General features: G+C 34.9%; 2 protein-coding genes and 2 long non-coding RNA genes across 5 annotated transcripts; 3 read left to right on the top strand and 1 right to left on the bottom strand.

The window, feature by feature from the left end:
* Window positions 1–1121: 1121 nt before the first annotated feature.
* Window positions 1122–10302, top strand: LOC106162545 (uncharacterized). Its single transcript, XM_087008914.1, has 6 exons — window positions 1122–1239; window positions 7028–7167; window positions 7616–7777; window positions 8801–8847; window positions 9938–10013; window positions 10158–10302. The coding sequence occupies exons 1-6, from the start codon at window positions 1178–1180 to the stop codon at window positions 10169–10171; spliced, it is 501 nt and encodes a 166-aa protein (XP_086865040.1). The 5' UTR covers window positions 1122–1177; the 3' UTR covers window positions 10172–10302.
* A 3390-nt stretch (window positions 10303–13692) lies between these two features.
* On the top strand, window positions 13693–21733 carry LOC147762844 (uncharacterized). The gene is made up of 6 exons (XM_087008913.1): window positions 13693–13831; window positions 18077–18216; window positions 18915–19076; window positions 20090–20136; window positions 21455–21518; window positions 21667–21733. Exons 1-6 carry the CDS (start codon window positions 13770–13772, stop codon window positions 21672–21674), a joined length of 483 nt encoding a protein of 160 aa, XP_086865039.1. The 5' UTR covers window positions 13693–13769; the 3' UTR covers window positions 21675–21733.
* LOC147762845 (uncharacterized) lies at window positions 14739–17250 on the bottom strand. 2 transcript variants are annotated; one of them, XR_015333476.1, is made up of 3 exons: window positions 17125–17250; window positions 16406–16481; window positions 14739–16168 (listed from the first exon to the last, which is right to left on the bottom strand). It is a non-coding gene; the product is annotated as an uncharacterized LOC147762845 (long non-coding RNA). The 2 variants fall into 2 exon arrangements; XR_015333477.1 differs by having other exon boundaries at window positions 16807–17212.
* A 237-nt stretch (window positions 21734–21970) lies between the features above and the next one.
* Window positions 21971–22339, top strand: LOC147762843 (uncharacterized). Its single transcript, XR_015333654.1, has 2 exons — window positions 21971–22036; window positions 22185–22339. It is a non-coding gene; the product is annotated as an uncharacterized LOC147762843 (long non-coding RNA).
* The last annotated feature ends 607 nt before the right edge of the window (window positions 22340–22946 follow it).

The following is a 22946-nucleotide window of genomic DNA, read 5'->3' as shown; positions in this document are numbered from 1 at the left end:
TACTGAACAAAAGTAAAATAAACGAGTTTTGATACAACCAAAAGGGAATACGTGTGGGTTAAAATAGACGAAATCTTACAGTCAAATATCTAACAGTTCCATTAAAGTAAATATATAATTTGCTTAGTTTCATCGGTAAAGCACAGAGCATGTTGTCACAATCAGCAGAGTTATGGACTCATTCATGCCGAAGGGAAAGAGTATGGACAACGTGAAAGAGGGAGCTACGTATCCTCAGGCTTGAAATAACAGAGATGAGTGACCAACCAGTGACAAATAGAACGGAAGGATGTGGCAGCACTTGTACAGCTTGGAATCTCGTTATATATATATATATATAATATTCTGTCACCATTTCAAAAAGTCAGCTATAAGCTGCTGGCAATGTATTAAGCTCCACAGCCACCCGTATATTTTTGTCAGCGTTCCCTTATAGCTTGTAAACCACCTGCATTTCACATGTTTATATATATCAAAGGCATTTAATGTGTCCAAAGCGCTTTGATCCAATCGCTTGAAGCATGTGGCTTAACAAGTGTTTGTTAATGGTAGGTTGTTCAAGTACGGTGGCCCAAGTTACCAACTACCTCAGTTGTGGGACCGGGGATCTGGAAGACACCCCGCAGAAAACGTGACACCGATGATAAGGTTGAAACGGCGTGATGTCCGTTTCAAGGTAAAAACCAGTCGAAGATTAAATTTTCTCATTACGTTTGATAAATATGAGAAACTTCTGTTTTACATATATGAGGAAAAAATACAGCTGTATTATTGTGACTTTTTGTTTTGTAATGATAACTATGTAAAACAAAGTGTCAGGAAAACTGGTTCATGTAATGCATGATCTGCATCTCTTCTGTCTCGAATCCCAGACCTGCCTGTCAGCCATGTCAATTACGGTTACGTTGCAGGTACCCTGTGTTTCAGATATCCACAGAAAACTCTCCCCCATTATCAACATGTCCATTTAGACATGGTAATGGTAGATGTGGGTCTTTAGTAATCTCTGAAACTCAGAATGGGTGTAACACCTGATTTGTACCCCTGTAGGTCTATTTTCATTGGTTACCTATTATACAGTTACTTAACATACGCGGGTCGCATACCCTCATCAGTTTATACATATACCTGACTCACTGTCTGGGTTACCCATTTGCGTTTACTGCACTTTGTGAAAATGAAGTTAGCACTTATCGTTTTAGCTGCATGTGTTGGTGTGCTGTGCAGACAAGGGAACAGGTAAATCTTAAACATGCATTTATAACATTTACTAATGGTAACAGTTGATGCTGTCAAGGAAAACTGTCAAGGTATAAAAAGTAAAAGGTGGATTCTTAATATGTTCTTCAAGTTATACAACAAAAATCAATTTACCCGGAAACTTAGTCTGTTTTTTATATACCTAACACTAATCAGATGAGAAAATTAATAATCAAATGTTTTTGAGATCAAATTTGTACAAAAAAGTCCTTTTAGGAGTCTCTGCGCTTCAAGTGACATTCATCCCTAAATCTCTGATCATCTACATGGAGGCATAATGGAGTGTTTATTTTGGGTAGGATAGGTTCATAATGGGGACTTTTAATTTTATTTTGTTTACTGACCATCCCCCTAAAGGCAAATTTTGTTTTAGCCCACATTCTCCATGCATAATAACAGGTTTTGTAAATATATATTAATTTCTGTACAGTTTGTTAAGTTCCGTTTCACAGTCAAACAACACTACAAGGCAATAAAGTACGATGTTTTTGATAATGTACTGAATGCTCTATGTTTAACAGGCAAGTTTGATTAAATAGTAGCATATGTATCATGTTGTTTGATACATCATACAGCAGTGAATAATTATGAACTTTATTGATAATGTATTATTAAGTAATTGCGTCATTGTTGGGTTAAGGATATTATTACCCTTCATTATCATCCACACACTGAAAATGGGATTTTTCCTGCATCTAATTATTCAATAATGCATCTATCTTTGCGTTAATTTTAAACAATAACAAACATTTAAAATATAAACTATCGGCGTTTATATTTCTCGTTGCATTGTATAAGCATAGGTAACTCAAAACTTTAATCGTTAATTTAACACCATTCTATTTTGAGGTGAGATAGCAAACGATATAGGGCGTAATTTCATCCCTGAAAAAATGGCAAAGTGGACCTCGAATGAATGGGCTTTACAATCGTGTGCCGTCATTTTTGGTTTAAATAAGTTTTTGTTACGGAGTTATGAGCCCCTAATTACAGATTTTCATTAAACAAAGGCATTATTTTGCTTTATCAAAGATGAAATCTTAGCTAAGACTTTAAAGAAAATCGCTGGTAGGGTTTTTGTGTACTAAATAGTGCCATTAATTGGCGTTAAAACGGCGATCGTGGGTAATCAGGTAAAAGAGAAATTGAGATACGGATTATTCATGTTTATCCCCAATTGCAATCATGACGTCACCCGTAAGATGACATATGTGTAAATGTTAATAAATTTAGTCACTGAACACTAAATATTTATCTATTACTCACAAGAAGGTATGTAAGGCAGTAAATAAGGAGTTTTTAGACAAAGGGTGACAACATCATTTAAGACATCTGTAAAGCAAGTACAGACTTGATATTTAATATGGAATATTTATTTCCAAATCTTTTTTCAACAGTTTTTACCTATTTTGATGACTGATATATGAAAATAATGATTAAAATCGTATTTTAATTACTTTTAATTAACTCTTTGACGTCACTGTGACATCAGTTCATTAATTGAATTCGCCAGAGAAGCAAACAAAAACACATTGCCTATTCTATGTCATACGACAACCAATAAAAGTGATATTTTAGATCTCCATATTTTCCAAATTATTGTCTGTAAAAGAGTTACACTCTCCACAAAGGACCCTCATATCAGTGTCTAGTCACAGTAACGGTCGCTATTACGCCTGACCTCTTCTGGCAGCTACCAGCGCCCTCAAGTGGCAAGGCAATCCTTGGGATAGGTTTTTAGATTTCAATCTGGAATAACATTTCAGGCATCGGTCAAAATAAGTCCAATTTGGTCCAGTTTTGTTGTAGGACATGTAGGCCATTGAATCGGCGAATAATGGCCTACCTACATATTGCCCATGTGGTACAAATATGGCGATTTTGATGACCAAGGTAGCTGCTCATTCCCTTGGTTCTGTAAGTAATCTGCTATTAAAAGTGCTCTGTGTGAACCGGCAATCTCACCGTGCAACCTAAAATAGTTCCTAAGGTGCCCCCTATCAAATGATAGTCAAGTGGTTCCCAGATTATTCCTTTATTCGATCTGGTTCAGGTTTTCGTCGATGACTACAATTGGTGTTTTGGCACCAATGTGATATCCACTCCAAATGCTGATGCTGTTAGTGACCTTGGTCACACGCTTCACCGTTGGCCTCTTTTGGATGTCTGTAAACTCTGTTTTGACTAGTTGAGCGGTACAGGTGAAATCTGACCACGAGAAAGCCACGAGGTTTCAGTGTTCTACCCAGAACCGGTCAAGCTCTCCAATTCATTAGAGAGACATACATCGATGTTTTGCTGTACAGAGTGGGTTCCTCGGAGGTCGTCTGGTATTCTAACCTGCTAAAACCAGTTTGGTTTTCCCTAAGGGCCTTGAAAAATGAGTTTTGGTAGCAATTTACCCCTCATTCTGAAAGGACTGGGTGGTTTTGGTTTAGTTGCAACAGCATATCCCCAAAGACAGTGGGTCCTGTACCCTGGTGGTAAGATTTCAATACATTGGGTGTGGCCTCTGTGTAGGTACATCAGTCTGGGCATTACTCTATAAAACTGTGCGGACCGTTTCGTTGGGCGCAATTATCTGTCTGGCAATGTCTCTCTTTTCGCGCCATTCTGCCACAGATTAACAAATTTGTAAAGCACTGCATAGCTAATTTTACACACTGCAAAACTGACCACTTGCATGCAAAAATTCAAATTCTTTGATGCAGTAGTCGCCGACATATGGATACTTTTTTGACGGAACCATGCTTTGCCAAATCCAAGCATTGACCTGCCCAAAGGAGCATTACCCAATTAAATCACTGCATATTATATAATGCAGCCGCGCAACAAACCTGGTATTCAGTTAATTGGTAGCGACACACCTGGCTACACACTTCTCCACTCACATATCTTACATGAGATCGGAGTTTTTTGAAAAAAGCCCACTTTTTGACCTAGGCATACCTTCGAAACTGAAATATTCCATATCAAATGTCAAATCTGTATATATGCCGTGCCCTAGCCCAATGAAAACTTCATCTAATCCTATCTTTCCGGATTAAAGCTCTTCGATGCGTCTAAAGTAGTCTGCGTCACGAAGTCCATGCTAATATTAGTTTTCTTAAGAATTTAGAACTTTTTGCTTAACAAGGTCGGTTTTTCTTCATCGTGTCTCATGTAGCGTTAGTTACATTGAAACTTAAGAGATCGATTTTTATCAGACGACTTTAAAATGCCGCGTGAAAATTATACATCGATATCTATCTGCTTCCATACCAACTAACTGATGACGTCTCACACACGAATGGCTTCTTTTGCACACTGGAAAGGCAACTCAAACTGGCACGTGTCCCATTCTAATAGCAAGTATCGCAGCGACGCTGTCGAGGTCGGTTGCAGGGGACAGGTGTCATTTCCTCGATTAAACAGCAACGGGACTGTTTAGCTTCTCTGTATGAAGGTGAGAGATATTGAGTTTCGTTTTATTTTTCTTCAATTGTTTTAACATATGTGTACTGATTGATTATTACCATTCGATTAGCAGGGTGACTTAACTTTCGTTTTCGTCTGTGTCACATGGTAACGCGGTGACACCTTATTCATGTTCTCTTGTACTCGAATACTCAATCATCGATATTGAATGACATTTTTTAGTTTTGTCTTAAATTGAAATGCTACACTGTATTCACTGCGTTTAAAATTTAACCGTCTGTAAAAACAGCAATAATGGGTTGCTCGCAACACTAACGTTACGGAGACACAATGAAGCACCGAAAATGGGTGAAGAAAACGTGTTCCAATAATGGGTGTATGCCACTCATAATGCACGGCACTTTGCTTGAATAAGCAATAAACTATTTGTAATCTTAAGTTACCCATTGTTCGTTATCAGAGTAAACAGATTCCTTGTATGATTTTTTTTTCAGAATCCCAAGGATGGATGCCTTGATAGAGCACAGAGCAGATATCACCACAGTTGTCAGAAAGAATGTTATAATACTGAACTTTGTGTTACACTGAACTTCATTTTGTTAAACTTTGTATTTAACTGAACTTAATTGTGTTAAACAAATAAAAAATAATAATAATTCAGAAAAAAACTACACTCTGGAACATTCTTTAGATCAACTTTGTTCAGTTTGTGTCCCATGTAACAGAGTTACAGTAAACAAGATATGTGCATTATTCTTCTGTGTTTGCCAATTCCAATTAAAAAGCATGTGAGAGCAATACTCCCCTCATGATTGACGTGTGTCTGGATAATAGCAAAAATATTTTTACGTTTTACATTATTATGAAAAGATTTTGTTAATGTGTCACTAACGTTACCGTGTCCCACATATTCACCATTTTTATTAATTATGAAATGTGGATTGAATTCTTCAAAACTAGTTTTTAAGCACTGAGACAACACCCTCTTATGATTTAAACTGAAAACATTCCATTAGACTCTCAATAGTTTGTGCCAAATATATCTCCCAGTGTACGCGTCTTGCATTTGGTGGGAATAGCTGTTCAAGTCCCTTGTGTGACTTAGCAATTGCATCTGCTGTTTCCCTTTTTATGAAATGATAAACTGTGATGGTGTAGCTATCACATCGCAAAATTACAGCTTCCCAGAGAACATTTAAAATTTTTGGTCAAATTCAACATTTTGTAACCACTAGCAAAGAATGACGGAATAATAATATTATAATAAGCTTATTATATGGCACCTTACATGCTACCTCAAGCGCCTTACAATAATGGAAAATATAACTAAAATAATTAAAATGACTACAATATTTAAATCTAAAACAATCATTGAAAACCATTTAAAATTAACCTATAAAATCAATCTTTTTTAAAATATATAAAAAATCTAAGAGCAATTAATAGAAAGATTTAAAATGTAAGTCTTTAGATGCAAGTATCAATGCAACGCACATAAAAAGTTCTGTATATCCGCCTTCTCGCGGGTCTTAGACTATGACAGCCAAAACTCGATGCAACATCTAAGCAACCGAAATTCAGTTCTACCGGTGCATGCAACGCGTCTACTACACTGATCGTGTTGACAATGAAGAGTTCCTCCAACGGGTAGACAAAAAAAAGACAGCTCCTCAATACCTTCAGAGACCGACAACTGGAGTTCTTGAGCCATTCAATCAGAAAAGAGGGATACGAGAATCTTAGCCTTAGTGGTGGATTACCTGGCATAAGTGGCCGAGGCAAACAACGAAAGACCTTTCTTGACAGTTTTTGAATTCCGAAAAAGGCAGCTTTGGTCAACAGCAACAAAAAAAAAAAAAAAAAAAAAAAAAAAAAAAAAATACTAATAATAATAATAATAATAATAATCAACGTTGGTCAAACACCGCATCGATGGCACCTGAAGATTTAATTCATTTCGTTAATTTTTCATTGTCAATTACTTATATATATAGTGAATGCATAATGAGCCCTTATTATTGTATTGTTATTACAAGTTTCGTAGATTTGATATACAATATGCACATGATTTGTAATACAGAAGAAGGAACAAATGTTTCCCGCCTTAAAGTGCCTTTCACAGTGTTTAGCCAGCAAAACATAAGGCAAAAAATAATGAATAACTTAAAATTACAATTACAGAAAATGCTTGGATTGTTTTTGAAAATTTGGGAAAAAATATTTATTTAAGTCTAAAATCAATTTAAAATGTTCAATAGACTGAATTACAAATGTACTGTACAGAAACCGAAAATTATAAAGAATGATTTAGATTCTAGATAAAAACAATTGTTTCATTATACTATTATAGCAATACCAAACAGTTCCCGGATCGAGACATTCAACTGGCAGCTATGGCAATTGGAAAGTGGTTATGCATAGATTATGACGTAGACAAGAACGGCGTCTTAGATGAAACACAGGAGCTGATCGACTCCACTGACGAGAATGGTAAGCAGCTGCTCAAATGTGTTGTATTTATACATGAAAATAATACAAACAAACGCGTTGTAAGGAAGATCAATTAACCAACACATTCTATTAAAGTTGCTTCTTAAAGGGATAACATCACAATCTTAACATCACTTAAAGGGATGGCATCACAATTATAAAACTGGAGATAAGTGTTAAGGGATGCGCATAAACCGGTATTTTTATTACTGGCATTAATTAATTTGATAGTACATGCCCCTTCCCATCATCATGTTTGAGGGTGTGATGTGTTTTATGCATAATTTCCTATTAACACGCTTTGGATTTCACTTAAGTTAGTTATTTGCCTTTATTTTTCTTTTTTTTTTTTGAAAAGTAGATTTACCTTGGCTGTAGTTTCCAACCAAGTGAGCCGGTGAGGCTGAGCTCGAACGATATAATCTCACTTCTTGGTCCGTGGTTTCAGGGGACGGACAAACAACAAGTGACGAATTTGCACGAAGCTGGTCCAAGATGAATGAAAAACTGCACGAAAATTGGAGTCGGGCAATATTTGAATGGGTCGATACGAATCAGGATGGATTTTTGACTATGGAAGATCGCTTCCTCGAGCAACATCATGATCCAAGTACGTGTCCACGTGACCAGGATAAAAGTTGTTATCACCATGTCAAATACTTTTCACCAATTCATATTTTTTTCCATTTGAAACTAAATTTCATCGCGGTTAGAATAACAATCAATCCTGCACAAACACTTTGCCAGGTAAGATAATTAAAATGCCATTCAAATATGTAATTAAATCCAAGTTGCTATCACTAAAATGCTACGATTTATTGACTCCCAGCCGTGTTGTTTCTGGTGGCAATGTTGTTCAGAAGAGATCCAAGTTTAGTTAAACGAATTCAAAACTGAGAAGTAAAATCAAAATCCCCGCTTCCCATTATTTACCACCAAATGGATTTTGCTTATGTTCAATCGTTCCTCGATCGTCTTTGAACATGTTTGATCTTATACTTGTCGTTGTATTCACAAATTTGACTTTTTCGAAATCAAATTGCCATGTGATGATTCTGTTTGCCTTGTTTTAGCGTCAACATAAAGCTTCAAGCATCGTGCATAATCCATAATGTGGCAATTGCGACGCAATAATGACAATTCTGACATGTCTATTTCTTGTTTTTCAAGGAGTTAAACGTTATGGATTGGTTAATAATTGAACCTCTGTATTAGTTCATTTAATATACTCCGATAACTTCAAGCGAATTTATATACATGGATTGACCAGAAGTCCTAACATATATAGTCTTCTTCGGCTTAAGATATAGTAGCAAACTTAATTTCAGTATTGAGCTGAGACTTAATCCATATTTCTTGCGATAAAATGAGTCTACAACTTCGATCTTAGAGTTTCTATAGGCCAATGTTTGGGCTTAAAATCGATAGTGATGCATATATTGCGGTACATATATTGTACATATATCGCTATTTTGTTAGTTCAGTTTTAGAGATCATACAAGTTCATTGATAATCAAATAGCTCATGTTTTTGTATGCGTGTTTATTTCACACACACACACACACACACACACACACACACACACACATATATATATATATGCTAGAATATTCATATATTAAATTCGTTTCAGTCACTGGAGTCCTCCTAATAAAGGACTGTATCATGCTTTGTGCGGATGTAAGTATATGTTTATAAAATTATGTTTATCTTTAAGTTAAATACTGAGTATAAGGCTTAGAGATTACTTTGTAGATTTCAGGACTTTTTTCTCCTTCTAACTAAGCAAGCCGTTGACAAAATAACGATCTATAGTTTAAGGGCTTATTTCTTAGCCATTTTCGGAATGGAGATGAGGACTGACAAAATATTACAAGTTTTAACTAAAGAGATTAAAAATTGGTTTATTGATCGTGACGCTCTTACGGGTTTGAAATGGGTGTACCGTGGTGATGACATATCGTACATTGTCTGTCTTTATTATCTTCATTCTCATTTATTTATATTATTGTGATTAACATTATTATCCTGTAAATTGTTGTACCGTACCTATGACAAGAATGTCATGGTAAATAAACTACTACTACTACTACTACTACTACTACTACTACATATGGACCAGAGGTGGGCTCGTTGCCTGAGGCCGGGAATAGCAAAAGTCATACTTTAATATGAAATATTAGAGGATAAGGCAGGTTATTGTTTTAAAGATTAAACTTGCAACTCATACCATATTTACCACTTGTGGGATTATATATTGACATCTATATATTGGCAGAAAAATTAATTAAATTTATAATGCACAGAAAATCTACCAACAGGAAAGTTCTGACGAATAAAGAGTAACATATTCCAAAAAGCAAAGCCTGCAAATTATTTCACCCAAAGATCCCAAAATGTACACAGCTCGCGTTGTCAAATAATGCTTTATTCAACAACATAAGGATCTTTGTGATTCATTGTCAAATAATATTTTGCTCAAGAAAATAAAGCCTGCTGATATAACAATGCAATAGGTAATTGCATCAAATACATTACTAGTACACTTACGCTATAAAATCTAAAACTAAAAATTTCTAACGCGTCCTCGGCACATAAGCCTTACTACTCATTTAAAATGTGGACTACCAAGATAGCGGCATTTTTAATTTCAAGGCAAGTTGGCTAGTTTACTTACCGTTAACATTATTCGACATAGGTAAGGGAGTTAACAAACAAACCAAAAATAATAATCCTGAACCTCCAATAAGTATTTCACATTTTCTTTTAGCATTTTCTGAGATATGAAAAGAACCTTCGAAAGGAAATCAAAGAGCAAGAACAAAAGGGTGTTCTTCAATTCAGTGGTAATTATTAGCGATATTTTAAGATTAAATTTTACTTTAAGTGAAACATTATTTTAAACACACAATAGAACAATAGTCTTTGCTGAACAAATCCCCTCCTTCTCATTTTACATGACAGCTCATTGAAATGTTTTTCCATTTCAGATTTTTTGCTGTGAACAAAAACACAAAGCAGTGATCAGAAACTACTTCCGATGACGATAACTTCCTTTCTTTGTTAAATCTTGGACAATATAATGAAGCCATTTTATCCTCTGCCTTAACCGCTAAATAATAATAAACTTCTTAGCAAGACCAACGTTGGTTTGAGTTTCATTTAATGTAATACTGGATTCTGATAAATTCTAAAAGCTTTGTGATAAGGCATAAGATTTTGTATAAACAATATACGTGCTAATACCTTAACGTGTGGACTTTTCACAAGGGGAAGGGTAAGCTTTCGTGTGGCTATGTCCGGTTTCCCAAAATCTTGATAATAATAATGACCTGTAGTGGTAATTATACATGTAAGCCCTAATTACATTATGGGATATTGAGATGGAGTGATATTCTATACGTAATTCTGCTTGGTGCCATATATATAGACTGTATGTTATTATTGAAAGGCAAAAGTTTTAGAAACTCAGAAATTCAGAAATTCTACCGACAGACAGAGGAACAACTACCACAAAGTGTAAGAAATTAAATCACAGCTACCACAATCTCGACATGTCGCGAGCCTTTTGTAGGTGAAGGCGAACACATCCAGTGGCTACAGAATGTAGGAGACTGGAATGCAACAATTTTTTTGCTTTTGTCTGTTTTGGACATCATTTCCCCTGGAGTAAGGGAAAGAAAGTTAAGAGAAATAACACGTGGCCTATTGAGTATAGGGTCCCATTGGTTTATTATTATTATTATTATTATTATTATTATTTGTTACCCGTGAAAGCCACCTTTTAATTCCCGTTATGCGTGGAACCTTTTTAGTTAGTTGATTCTTTAAACATCACATTCCAGTGACTCGTGAGTGTGGATTTTTATTCTTTGCCATTTGTAAAACGAAGTCATTATTTGGAAAAGGCATTATCTGTTTGATATGAATAAAGTTTTGTTTACTGTGATTTGTCAATTATGATATTATTCCCAGTGCACAGTGATCCCCCCCCCCCAAAAAAGGACCCTCTGCGATCCATCTGATACCCAACTGCCAAATTTGACATTAAGCACAATTGCGTCATAAATAGGTTTAAACATGTTAGCGATTCATCAATAGGTGACACCCGTTGTTCTTCATCATGCGACACATCGAACTATAAGTACAATAATTACGTCTCTATCAGTTGCTCCAAAGCATCACACCTACCATAATAAAATTTTTCTAACACACTGGAAATCGCACCTAGTTCCGGGACTGCTACCCTGAGTGTAAGAGAGACGTGGAAGTTAGTTTGTTTAATATTTAATATACCTTGGAGTCACTTTCACTGGTATTGCGATATGGGTTATATATGAAATGAAGATCGAGCTGGCAATACCGGAATCTAGAACCTAGTTCCGGGACTGCTTGAGAATGATTGTATGTAGGTATGGAAGCTTGTGGCGGCCCGAAGGAAAATTAAAAGTTTGCAGCAAACGTTTGCGGCAACGAGTTGCAGGTGTACACATGTATGCGTGAAGAAAACTATTTTTGCTTATTTCCATCAATATAGTAGCAAATTTGCTATAAAAGTAAAATAACCCAGTTTTGATACAACAAAAAGGGGGCAGGTGTGGGTAAAAATAGACGTAATCAGTCAGTAAAATATCTAGCAGTTCCATTAAATCAAATATATATTTTTGCTTAGTTGCATCGGTAAAGTACCGAGTATGTTGTAACAATCAGCAGAGTTATGGACTGCCAGATGGCATTGTTTCCTTTAATGTTGTGCTGACAATTTGTGTGTGTACGTGCGTGTGTGTATGTGTGTGTGTGTGTGGGGGGGATCATGGAGATGAGGAGTGCTAGCTAGTGGCCTGTTAATGCAGTAATAAGGTGGAAAAAGAGGATAGATACTGGCTGTACATCGAGCTATTCATGGGATACTTATACTGTCCTCCAACAGATTTAACTGTCAGTGGGTGGACAATGGACACTATTTATGATTATAAAAAATACTTGATTATAAAAACTGAGACATATTGAAAATACTCCAACTCCGAGTTTCACAGACAATACCTTATGGGTACGGAATGGGGTCTGAAAATGCAACATATGTCTTTCAAGTGCGACTGAATAATAATAATAATAATCTGTCACCATTTCAAAAAGTCAGCTACAGGCTGCTGGAAAAGTATTAAGCTCCACAGCCACCCATATTTTGTTGTCAGTGTTCCATTATAGCTTGTTAACCACCTGCATTTCACATGTTTATATGCATCAAAGACATTGAAAGAGCCCAAACCACTTTAATCAAATCGATTAAACCATGAATCTTAACTCGTGTTTGTTGAGGGTAGGTTGTTCAAGTAACGGTGGCCCAAGTTACCAACTACATTTGTTGGACCGGGGTCTTGGAGACATCCCGCGCAGAATGTCACCACACGACACCACGGTGACAATTCAAAATCAGTTCACCTGAAGAAGACCTGATGAAAAGGTTGAAACGTCGAGATGTCCGTAAGATCCAGTAGAAGATTTAATGTTCTCATTACGTTTGGAACTATGTTGATATAGAGTCACTGTAAAACCATCTTCAGTATTTTAGCCAGAATATCCAATATATGGACTGAAATATACAGCCAAGTTTAATTGGTTTAATTCAACATTTTGAAGGGGAAAATGTCATGATATATCTTGCGTCTTCATTAAATTTCTATTCCTCGCCAACCACCATCTTACGGACACTAGGAATTCATAAATAACCTTTACAGATTTTTGTTTGCATCTTGTTTTCCACTTGGTGTAAACAAAGTCTTTAGAAAACTTCCATTTTCACTGCAGCGTTTTGAGCAGGAAAAGCAAATCTTAAATGAAAAAGTGGACACCATTGACTTCTTATATAAGCAGTGGTTATTAACAAAGAAATACGAAAGGCTGAAGACAACGAAAGTGTCAGATTTTGTGGAATATTTGTTTTCCACGTTAACAATAATTGCTAATGTTTGTTTTCGGAACAATATTCTCAACCTTGTATACAATATACTCAACCTTGCCATGCATAATTGAGATATAACTTTATTATTTCAACGAAAGGATTTAAGGACGCAAGATTAAGCATTGGAATCAATTTTTCAAGGTTATGCAAATTTTACACGGGGATAATTCTGAGAAACGCCTGTTTTATAAGTAAAAAAAAAAAAAAAACTGTATTATTGTGACTTTTTGTTTTGTAATGAAAACTATATAAAAAAACAAAGTGTCGGGAAACTGGTTCATGTTATGCATGAGCTGCATGTCGTCTGTATCGAATCCCAGACCTGCATGTCAACCATGTCAATTACGGTTACGTTGCAGGTACCCTGTGTTTCAGAGATCCACAGACCCCCCCCCCCCCCCCCATTATCAATATGTCCATTTAGACATGGTAATGGTAGATGCGCGTCTCTAGTAATCTCTGAAACTCAGGGTGGGTGTAACACGTGATTTGTACCCTTGTAGGTCTATTTTCATTGGCTGCCTTTTATATAGTTACGTCACATACGCGTGTCGCATACCCTCATCAGTTTATACATATACCTGACTTGCTGTCTGGGTTATCCATTTGTTTACTGCACTTTGTGAAGAAAACAAACAAAATGAAGTTAGCACTAATCGTTTTAGCTGCATGTGTTGGTGTGCTGTGCGGAGAAGGGAACAGGTAAGTCTTACACATGTATTTATAACATTTACTAATGGTAACAGTTGATGCTGTCAAGGTATTTAAAAAGTAAAAGGTGGATACTTAATCTGCTCTTCAGTTATACAACAAAAATCCATTTACCCTGAAACTTAATCTACTTTATATATGCCTAACCTGAATCAGACGAGAAAATAAATAATCACACAGTACAATGTATTTATTTGAGATCAAATTTGTAAAAAATGAAGAGTCCTTTTAGTCATCTCTGCGCTTCAAGTGACATTCATCCCTCAATCTCTGATCATCTACAGGCATAATGAATTGTTTATTTTGGGTAGGATAGGTTCATAATTGACACTAATTTTATTTTTCTTGTTAACTAATTTTCAGCCTAAAAGCTAATTTTGTTTTAGCCCACATCCTCCATGAATAATAACAGGTTTTGTAAATATGTATTAATTTCTGAAGAGTTTGATAAGACCCGTTTCATAGTCAAACAACACTGTAAATCAATGAAGTACGATGTTGATGATAATGTCTTAAATGCTCAATGTTTAACAAGTTTGATTAAATAGTACCATATGTATTATGTTGTTTTATACATCATACAGCAGTGATTCATCATACCTTAATTTATAATATATTATAAAGTAATTGCGTAATTGTTGGGTTAAGGATATTGTTACTCTTTATTATCATCCACACACCGAAAATGGAATTTTCCCTGCATCTTTTTAAAATTAAAACCAATAATTTTTCGAAAGAATCTCAGATTCTAGTTGACTATGATGATATATGAGATGTATGATCGATTAACATTTGCAATGCGTATTCCATTCCTTTTTTATTTGTAAGTATGTTATATTCAACTTCACTCGTTATTAAATAAAATTAACGCAGGAGCAAATACTAGCCAAGCCTCATCCCAAATTAATAAATACTTTATTATTCCCGTACTTACTGTTAATCACTTGGTTTTAAGAAAGTGAAAAAATAGACGAAACCACGCAGTTTTACTACATTGTTTGAGCAGGAACAGCAATTCCACTATTTTGAAAGGCTGTGATATTGCATTGAGATAATAGCAATATGTGTAAAGAATGAAAAGTGCTCCCAGACAACAAAATGTGGAGTTCTGTCGATTTCATACGCAATATGCACCAAAAGTATAATACAACAGTGAAAACAAATGTCCCACACCTTGACGAAATTTGAAGTTGTCGCCAGCATACTGGTATCAGACTTGATTGCGTGTTCCTAGAATACAGATTACAAGAAAAAAAGAAACAAAAGATAACAAGTTTTGGTATAAAGCCCCACCCATGTAGTTGTGTATCAAAATTATTTGTCCTTTTTTTCGAGAAAAGTTAAACCAAATAATATTTCTCCATAAAGTAAAATGGATAAAGCTAAGATAATTTACCTAAGCACACAGGTAATACCAAGGTTAATACATGAGTTTGCTTAATCTAAGATGAATAAGATTAAATTGCTCACCCATAGACTAGACTAGACTTAACAAATGGAAGTATCAACAGAATGTGCATCAAGGATCTTTTCAGTTATCTTTTACTGAAATGGGGGAGTAAACGATATAGAAACACTTTTCTATGATACTGCGTAAACACGTTCCAATAGACTGTGTCAATTCATGAACTTTGTAGTTTTTAAAACAATTGTGAACACAATGTTTTACTCATAATAAGGTTGGGTAAATGTAAAACACATTAATTAACAGGTGTTTCCAAGGCGAAGCTTCCTGATGATCACAAATCTGACAACTATTTATGTCTACAACAAATATTCAGGTCGGTAAATTGGCAGTGAAAACAAATATCCTGCACCGTTCAAAGTGGCAGACAAAACGGCCTGTCTATAGATTCATCCACAAAACTTAATATAAAGGCTTTTTTTATATGAGACGTATGGTCGATAAACATTTACAGTGCGAATTCCATAATTTTTTCAACTACGTGATATTCACCTTTACTCATGATACAATAGCAAAATTAACGCAAGACCAAATGCTAATCAATCTCCATCCCAAATTCAAAATACTTCATAATTCCTGTACTTACACTAATCACTAAGTTTTAAAAACCTTCGCATTTTATCACAATGTTTGAACAGAAACAGCAATTCCACTATTTTGAAAGGCTGTGCTATTGCATTCGGATAATAGCAATATATGTAAGAGAATGAAAAGTGGTCCCAGACAACAAAATGTGGAGTTCTGTCGATTTCATACGCAATATGCACCAAAAGTGTAATACAACAGTGAAAACAAATGTCCCACACCTTGACGAAATTTGAAGTTGTCGACAGCATACTGGTATCAGACTTGATGACGTGTTCCTAGAATACAGATTACAAGAAAAAAAGAAACAATAGATAACAAGTTTTGGTATAAAGCCCCACCCATGTAGTTGTGTATCAAAATTATGTCCTTTTTTTCGAGAAAAGTTAAACCAAATAATATTTCCTCATAAAGTAAAATGGATAAAGCTAAGATAATTTATTTAGCATTCACGTACTACCAAGGATAATGCAGGAGAATGCTTAATCTGAGATGAATAAGATTAACTTGCTCACCTTAAGATTGGGCAATCTTTTAACAAATGAAAGTATCAACGGAACGTACATCAAGGATCTTGGCAGTTATCTTTTTCTGAAATGGAAGAGTTAACGATATAGAAACACTTTTATATGATACTGCCTAAACTAGTTCCAATCGGCCGTGTCAATTCATGAACTTTATTCTGTTGAAAATGTTCTTCTCAAAGTGTGTCGGGATAGGTAAAACTCTATTTGAATTGGGCTTTTAGTTTTCAGTTTCTTTATTTTAAAAGTTGCTGTATTGTTGAATAGACTATTATCCGATTAGCCGATTAGCCGGCCACTAAAAAAACACAAGATACATCACAAATACAAAATAAAATTTACAACAACAATTTCCATAAATTCATAAAATTAAAACAAACGCAAGCACTGACTCAATTGCACAGTCTGTAGAGTCATAGCAAGAGAGCAATTTTACAGGTCCCTCTCCTATCTGAGTCTGGTTACGGTGTGATATAAGTGTGGTCTCATGAGTGTCATATGAGTGATTACATTTGCTTCGCACTTGACTGATACAGTGAACACTTATCAACTTTCAGGGTTTTATGTAGTTATCTCAGAACACAAAGAGAGGAAAGACATTGGATATAGCCTTGGCAGCTACTATGCTGTCCTCCAGCTTCATAAATGTAGTTCAAAGAAAACATCAGTTATTTTAATAATGATTTAAAAATATGATAATTTAACCTGACCTAATTTTTATTTATACCCGCTTTCTCAAACCTACGCCGGGTCATCACCTTCGTATGGTCGCGGGTCTTGGACTTTGAGAGCCGAAACTCGATGCATCATCTAAGCAGCTTAAATGTGGTTCTACCGGCGCATGCGCCGCATCTCCTACACTGATCGTGTTAACAACGAGAGGTCCTCCAACAGGTCGACCAAAAAAGACAGCTCCTCAATCCCTTCTTACACCGACAATTAATTAAAGTTTTTGAGCCATTCAATCAGAAGAGGGATAGGAGAATTTTAGCCTTAGTGGTGGAGTACCTGGCCGAAGCAGACAACAAAAGACCTTCCTTGAAAATTCTGAAAATTCTGAAAAAGACACCTTTGGTCAACAGCGAAAAACAGAAACCTTTGGCAAAATATCAACGCTGGTCAAACACTGCATTTATAGGTGGCACCTGAAGATGAAAAAGATTTATATTAATTTTATTTATTTTGTTTATTTTGCATTGCCAATTACTTTTGTATATATATTTCGTGAATGCTGTGTTTATTGCCAGAGAGAATAATGAGCCCTTATTATTGTATTGTTATTAAAATTATACAATATGCACATAATTTGTAATACAGAAGAAGGAACAAATGTGCCCAACCTTAAAGAGAATTTCTCAGTTTTTAGCCATCACAACATGAGACAAGAAATAATGAGTAACATAAAATTCCAATTACTAAAAATTCTTGGATTGTTTTTGGAATTTAGGAACGATTTTTAATATTTTATTTTTTATTTGATAATTAATTTATTTTAAGTCTAAAATCCATTTAAAATGTTCAGTAGACTACATAAAAACAAACACATAAGAACACAATTACAAAAATATACTGTATAGAACCCAAAATATATTAAGAATGATTTAGATTCTAGATTTAAACAACTATTCAAGTATTAACGTTCTTTCATTATAATATTGATAGCAAGATCAAAAAGTTACCGGAACGAGGCATTCAACTGGCTGCTATGGCAGTTGGAAAGTGGTTGTGCATAGAATATGACACAAACGAGAACGGCATCTTAGATGAAACACAGGAGCTGATCGACTCCACTGACGTGAACGGTAAGCAGCTGCCCAAATGCATTGTGTTAATACATAAAAATAATACAAACAACTGCGTTGTAATGAAAATCGCTTAACCAACATAATCTATTGAAGTTGCTTTTTAACTGCCGAATCTTGTCAAAATGACTTTGCGATATGATACATGAGTAGTACTGTTTTAAGCATTTAGGTTTGTACACTTTGCACCAAAAACACTGTTTAAGTTAAAAAATAAATAAATAAAATGACATTGACAAAAATTCTAGTAGCCTGTGGAGCTATAGTGGCATAATAATAATAAAAATGCATAAGCCGATATTTTTATTACTGGCATCACTCACTTAGATAGTGCATGCCCCTTCCCATAATCACTTATTATTATGATAATAATTTGCTCGTTTGTTATTTGCTATCCCAATGTTGTCAAGAAGAAGCAATCTTGTAAATGCAACTTTTAATTGCTTGTGTTTTTAGTGGCTGTGCGTATGTCCAGCGTTAATATTGGTATTGGACTTGTTAACATAGATAGTTTGAGGGCGTGGTTGTGTTTTATGCATCATTTCCTATTAGCACGCTTTGAATTTCACTTAAGTTCATTCTCTGTCCTTTTTTTTCTTTTGAAAAATATATTGGTCTGGTCTGTAGTTTCCAACCAGTGAGCCGGTGAGGCTGAGCTCGACCGATATATAATCTCTCTTCTTGGTCCGTGCTTTCAGGGGACGGGAATACAACAATTGACGAATTTGTACGAAGCTGGTCCGAGAGGAGTGAAATACTGCACGAAAATTGGATTCGTGCAATATTTGGATGGGTGGATACGAATCAGGATGGATTTTTGACTATGGATGATGACTTCCTCGAGCAATATCATGATTCAAGTAAGTGTCCACGTGACCAGGAAAAAAGATGTTATCACTGCACCATGTCAATAACCTTTCACCAATTCATATTTTTTCCATTTGAACTAAATTTCAGCGCAGTAAGATAAAGAATCAATCCTAATCGAACAGTTTGCTAGGTAAGATAATTAAAATGCCTTAAAAAAAAAAAAAAAAAAATATATATATATATATATATATATATATATATATATATATATATATATATATATATATATATATATAAGAGGCCTCCACTAATATGCTTCGATTTATTGGCCCAGCCGTGTTGTTCCCGGTGCCAATGTTGGTCAAAAGAGACCAAGTCTAAACTAAACGAAATCAAAACTGCAAAATAATAATCAAACTCTCCCGTTTCCCATTGTTTACCGCCAAATGGGTTTTGTATATGTTCAATCGCCTTTGAGTATGTTTAATCTTATACCTGACGATGTATTCACAAATTTTACCTGTTCGAAATCAAATTGTGATGATTCTGTTTGCCTTCTTTTGGCATTAACATAGACCTTTAAGCGTCGTGCATAATCCATAATATGGCAATTGTGGCGCAATAATGAAAAATATGACGTCTATTTCTTGTTTGTCAAGCAGTTAAACGTTATGGATTGGTTAATAATTGATTGGTTAATACTTCGATGACTTCAAGCAAATTAATATACATGTATTGACCAGAAGTCCAAACATTTAGTTTACTTCAGCTGAAGATAAATTCATAGAAGGAAACTTAATTTGAGTATTGAGCTGAGATTTAAGTCATATTTCTTGCGATAAAATAAGTCTACACCTTCGATCTTAGAGTTTCTATAGGCCAATATTAGGGTTAAAATTGATAGTGATGCTTGTACACGGTACATATATTGTCATCATTTTGTTAGTTTAGTTTTAGAAATCACACAAGTTCATGGATAATCAAATAGCTAATGTTTTGTATGCGTGCTCATTTAACCTATTTACATATATGCTAATATATTCATATATTAATTTCGTTTCAGTGACTGGAGTCCTCCTAATGAAGGACTGTATCTTGCTTTGTGCGGATGTAAGTATACATTTATAATATTATGTTTATTTTTAAAGGGATAATAACTCTTCGTTTCGGCCAAAAAATGAATTTTCCTGGAGTAAACAACAAGTTCCCCATACTTACCAATGGTTAATGAATCCATTTTTACATTCAAAGTTAGTCCCTGTTTTTTTTTCTAAAAAGTTTGGAGTATAGCCATCAATGGAGGTCACGTGGTCTAAAGACAAGCTCAGATATCAGACAAAAAAGCTATAACTGCCATTTTTGTGGTAAAACAGAATATATTATATTTCTATGAGTTATTCACAATGTTTTTATTGTGAAATATAGATCTCATACGAAGAGTAATTATCCCTTTAAGTTAAATACTGAGTATAAGTCTTAGAGATAACCTTCTCTGTAGATTAAACGAATTTCTTTCCTTATAACCAAACAAGCCGTTGACAAAATAACGATCTATAGTTTAAGGGCTTATTTCTTAGCCATTTTCGGAATGGAGATGATCGAGGACTGACAAATATCACCTGTGATGACAAATATCACAAGATTTAACTTCAGAGATTAAAAATTGGCATATGGATCGTGACGCTCTTACGGATTTATACTGGATGTCCCTTGGCGATAATATATAGTATATTACCTGTCTTTATTTGGACCAGAGGTGGGTTCATTGCCTGAGGCCGGGAATACCTAAAGTCATTATAAAATGAAATCTTAGAGGATAAGGCAGGTTATTGTTTTAAAGATTAAACTTGCAAATCATACCATATTTACCACTTTTGACATCTATCGGCAGAAAAATTAATTACATGTATAATGCCCAGACAATCTATCCTCACAATCAATCCAACAGGAAAGTTCTGACGAATAAACGGAGTAACATTCCAATAAGCACTTGATCAAAGCCTGCAAATTATTTCGCCCAAAGATCCCAAAATGTACACAGCTCACGTTGTCAAATAACGCTTTATTCATCAGCTTAAGATCGTTCCATCCATTGTCAAATAATGTTTTGCTCGACAAAATAAAGCCTGCTGGTATAACAATGCAATATGTAATTGCATCAAATACATTACTAGTACACTTACGCTATAAAATCTAAAACTATAAATTCTAAAGTCCATAAATTTATGTTATAACGTGTCCTCGGCACATTTTGTAAACCGTTACTACTCATTTAAAATGTGGATTACCAAGATATCGGCATTTTTATTTTAAGGCAAGGTGGCTAGTTTACTTACCGCTAACATTATTCGACATAGAAAAGAGAGCTAAAAACAAACAAAATTTAATAATCCTGAACCTCCAATAAGTATTTCACATTTTCTTTCAGTTTTTTCTGGAACGAGAACAGGATCTTCGAAAGGAACTCAAGGAGCAAAATCTTCCAGTCGGAGGTAATTATTAATGATATTTTAAGAATAAATTTTACTTTAAGTGAAACATTATTTTAAACACACAATAGAACAATAGTCTTTTCTGAACAACTCCCCCTCCTTCTCATTTTACACGATAGCTCATTGAAATATGTTTTTACCATTTCAGATTTTTAACAGTGAGCAAAGACACGAAGCAATGATCAGAAACTACTTCCGATGACGATAAGGATCTTCGAAAGGAACTCAAGGAGCAAAATCTTCCAGTCGGAGGTAATTAAGAATAAATTTTACTTTAAGTGAAACATTATTTTAAACACACAATAGAACAATAGTCTTTTCTGAACAACTCCCCCTCCTTCTCATTTTACACGATAGCTCATTGAAATATGTTTTTACCATAGAAAAGAGAGCTAAAAACAAACAAAATTTAATAATCCTGAACCTCCAATAAGTATTTCACATTTTCTTTCAGTTTTTTCTGGAACGAGAACAGGATCTTCGAAAGGAACTCAAGGAGCAAAATCTTCCAGTCGGAGGTAATTATTAATGATATTTTAAGAATAAATTTTACTTTAAGTGAAACATTATTTTAAACACACAATAGAACAATAGTCTTTTCTGAACAACTCCCCCTCCTTCTCATTTTACACGATAGCTCATTGAAATATGTTTTTACCATTTCAGATTTTTAACAGTGAGCAAAGACACGAAGCAATGATCAGAAACTACTTCCGATGACGATAACTTCCTTTCTTTGTTAAATCTTGGACACTATAATAAGGCCATTTATTCCTTTGCCTTTACCGCAAAATGAGAATAAAACTTCTTAGCAAGACCAACTGGATTTGAGTTTCATTTAGTGTAATACATGTCCTGGATGCTAAAAATTCTAAAGGCTTTGTGATATACTAAGGCACACGATTCTGTACGAAACTGTATAGGTGCTAGTACCTGAATGTGGGATTTCCACAAGGGGGGAGGTAGGCTGTCCTGGGGACGTGTCAGGTTTCCCAAAATCTTGATAATAACAATGACCTGTAATGGTAATTATACATGTAAGCTCTAATTACATTATGGAATATTGTGATGGAGTGATATACTATACGTAATTCTGCATAGTGTTATATAGACTGTATGTTATTATTGAAGGGCAGAAGTTTCAGATATTCAGAAATTCAGAAATTCTAGCGATAGACAGGGGAAAAACTGCCACAAAGTGTAAGAAATTAAATCACACCTACCACAATCTCGACATGTCGCGACCCCTTTGCAGGCGAAGGTGAACCTATCAGGTGGCTACAGAATGTAGGAGACTGGAATGCAACAATTTTTTTGCTTTTGTCTGTTTTGGATATCATTTCCCCTGGAGTAAGGGAAAGAAAGTTAAGAGGAATGGCACGTGGCCTATTGAGTACAGGGTCCCATTGGCTTATTATTATTTTTTTT

Source organism: Lingula anatina, chromosome 3 (assembly GCF_051362555.1).
Source record: "Lingula anatina isolate TDL-2025a chromosome 3, LinAna3.0, whole genome shotgun sequence".
Taxonomy (NCBI): Eukaryota; Metazoa; Brachiopoda; class Lingulata; order Lingulida; family Lingulidae; genus Lingula; species Lingula anatina.
This window is presented reverse-complemented; position numbering and strand designations above follow the sequence as displayed.

Excerpts from the sequence above, each read along its gene's own strand:
- LOC106162545 (XM_087008914.1), top strand. The coding sequence starts at position 1,178 with ATGAAGTTAGCACTTATCGTTTTAGCTGCATGTGTTGGTGTGCTGTGC. Across the intron at positions 7,778-8,800 it reads CGAGCAACATCATGATCCAA|TCACTGGAGTCCTCCTAATA; the intron begins GTACGTGTCCAC and ends AATTCGTTTCAG. Across the intron at positions 8,848-9,937 it reads GTATCATGCTTTGTGCGGAT|CATTTTCTGAGATATGAAAA; the intron begins GTAAGTATATGT and ends ATTTTCTTTTAG.
- LOC147762844 (XM_087008913.1), top strand. The coding sequence starts at position 13,770 with ATGAAGTTAGCACTAATCGTTTTAGCTGCATGTGTTGGTGTGCTGTGC. Across the intron at positions 19,077-20,089 it reads CGAGCAATATCATGATTCAA|TGACTGGAGTCCTCCTAATG; the intron begins GTAAGTGTCCAC and ends ATTTCGTTTCAG. Across the intron at positions 20,137-21,454 it reads GTATCTTGCTTTGTGCGGAT|TTTTTTCTGGAACGAGAACA; the intron begins GTAAGTATACAT and ends ATTTTCTTTCAG.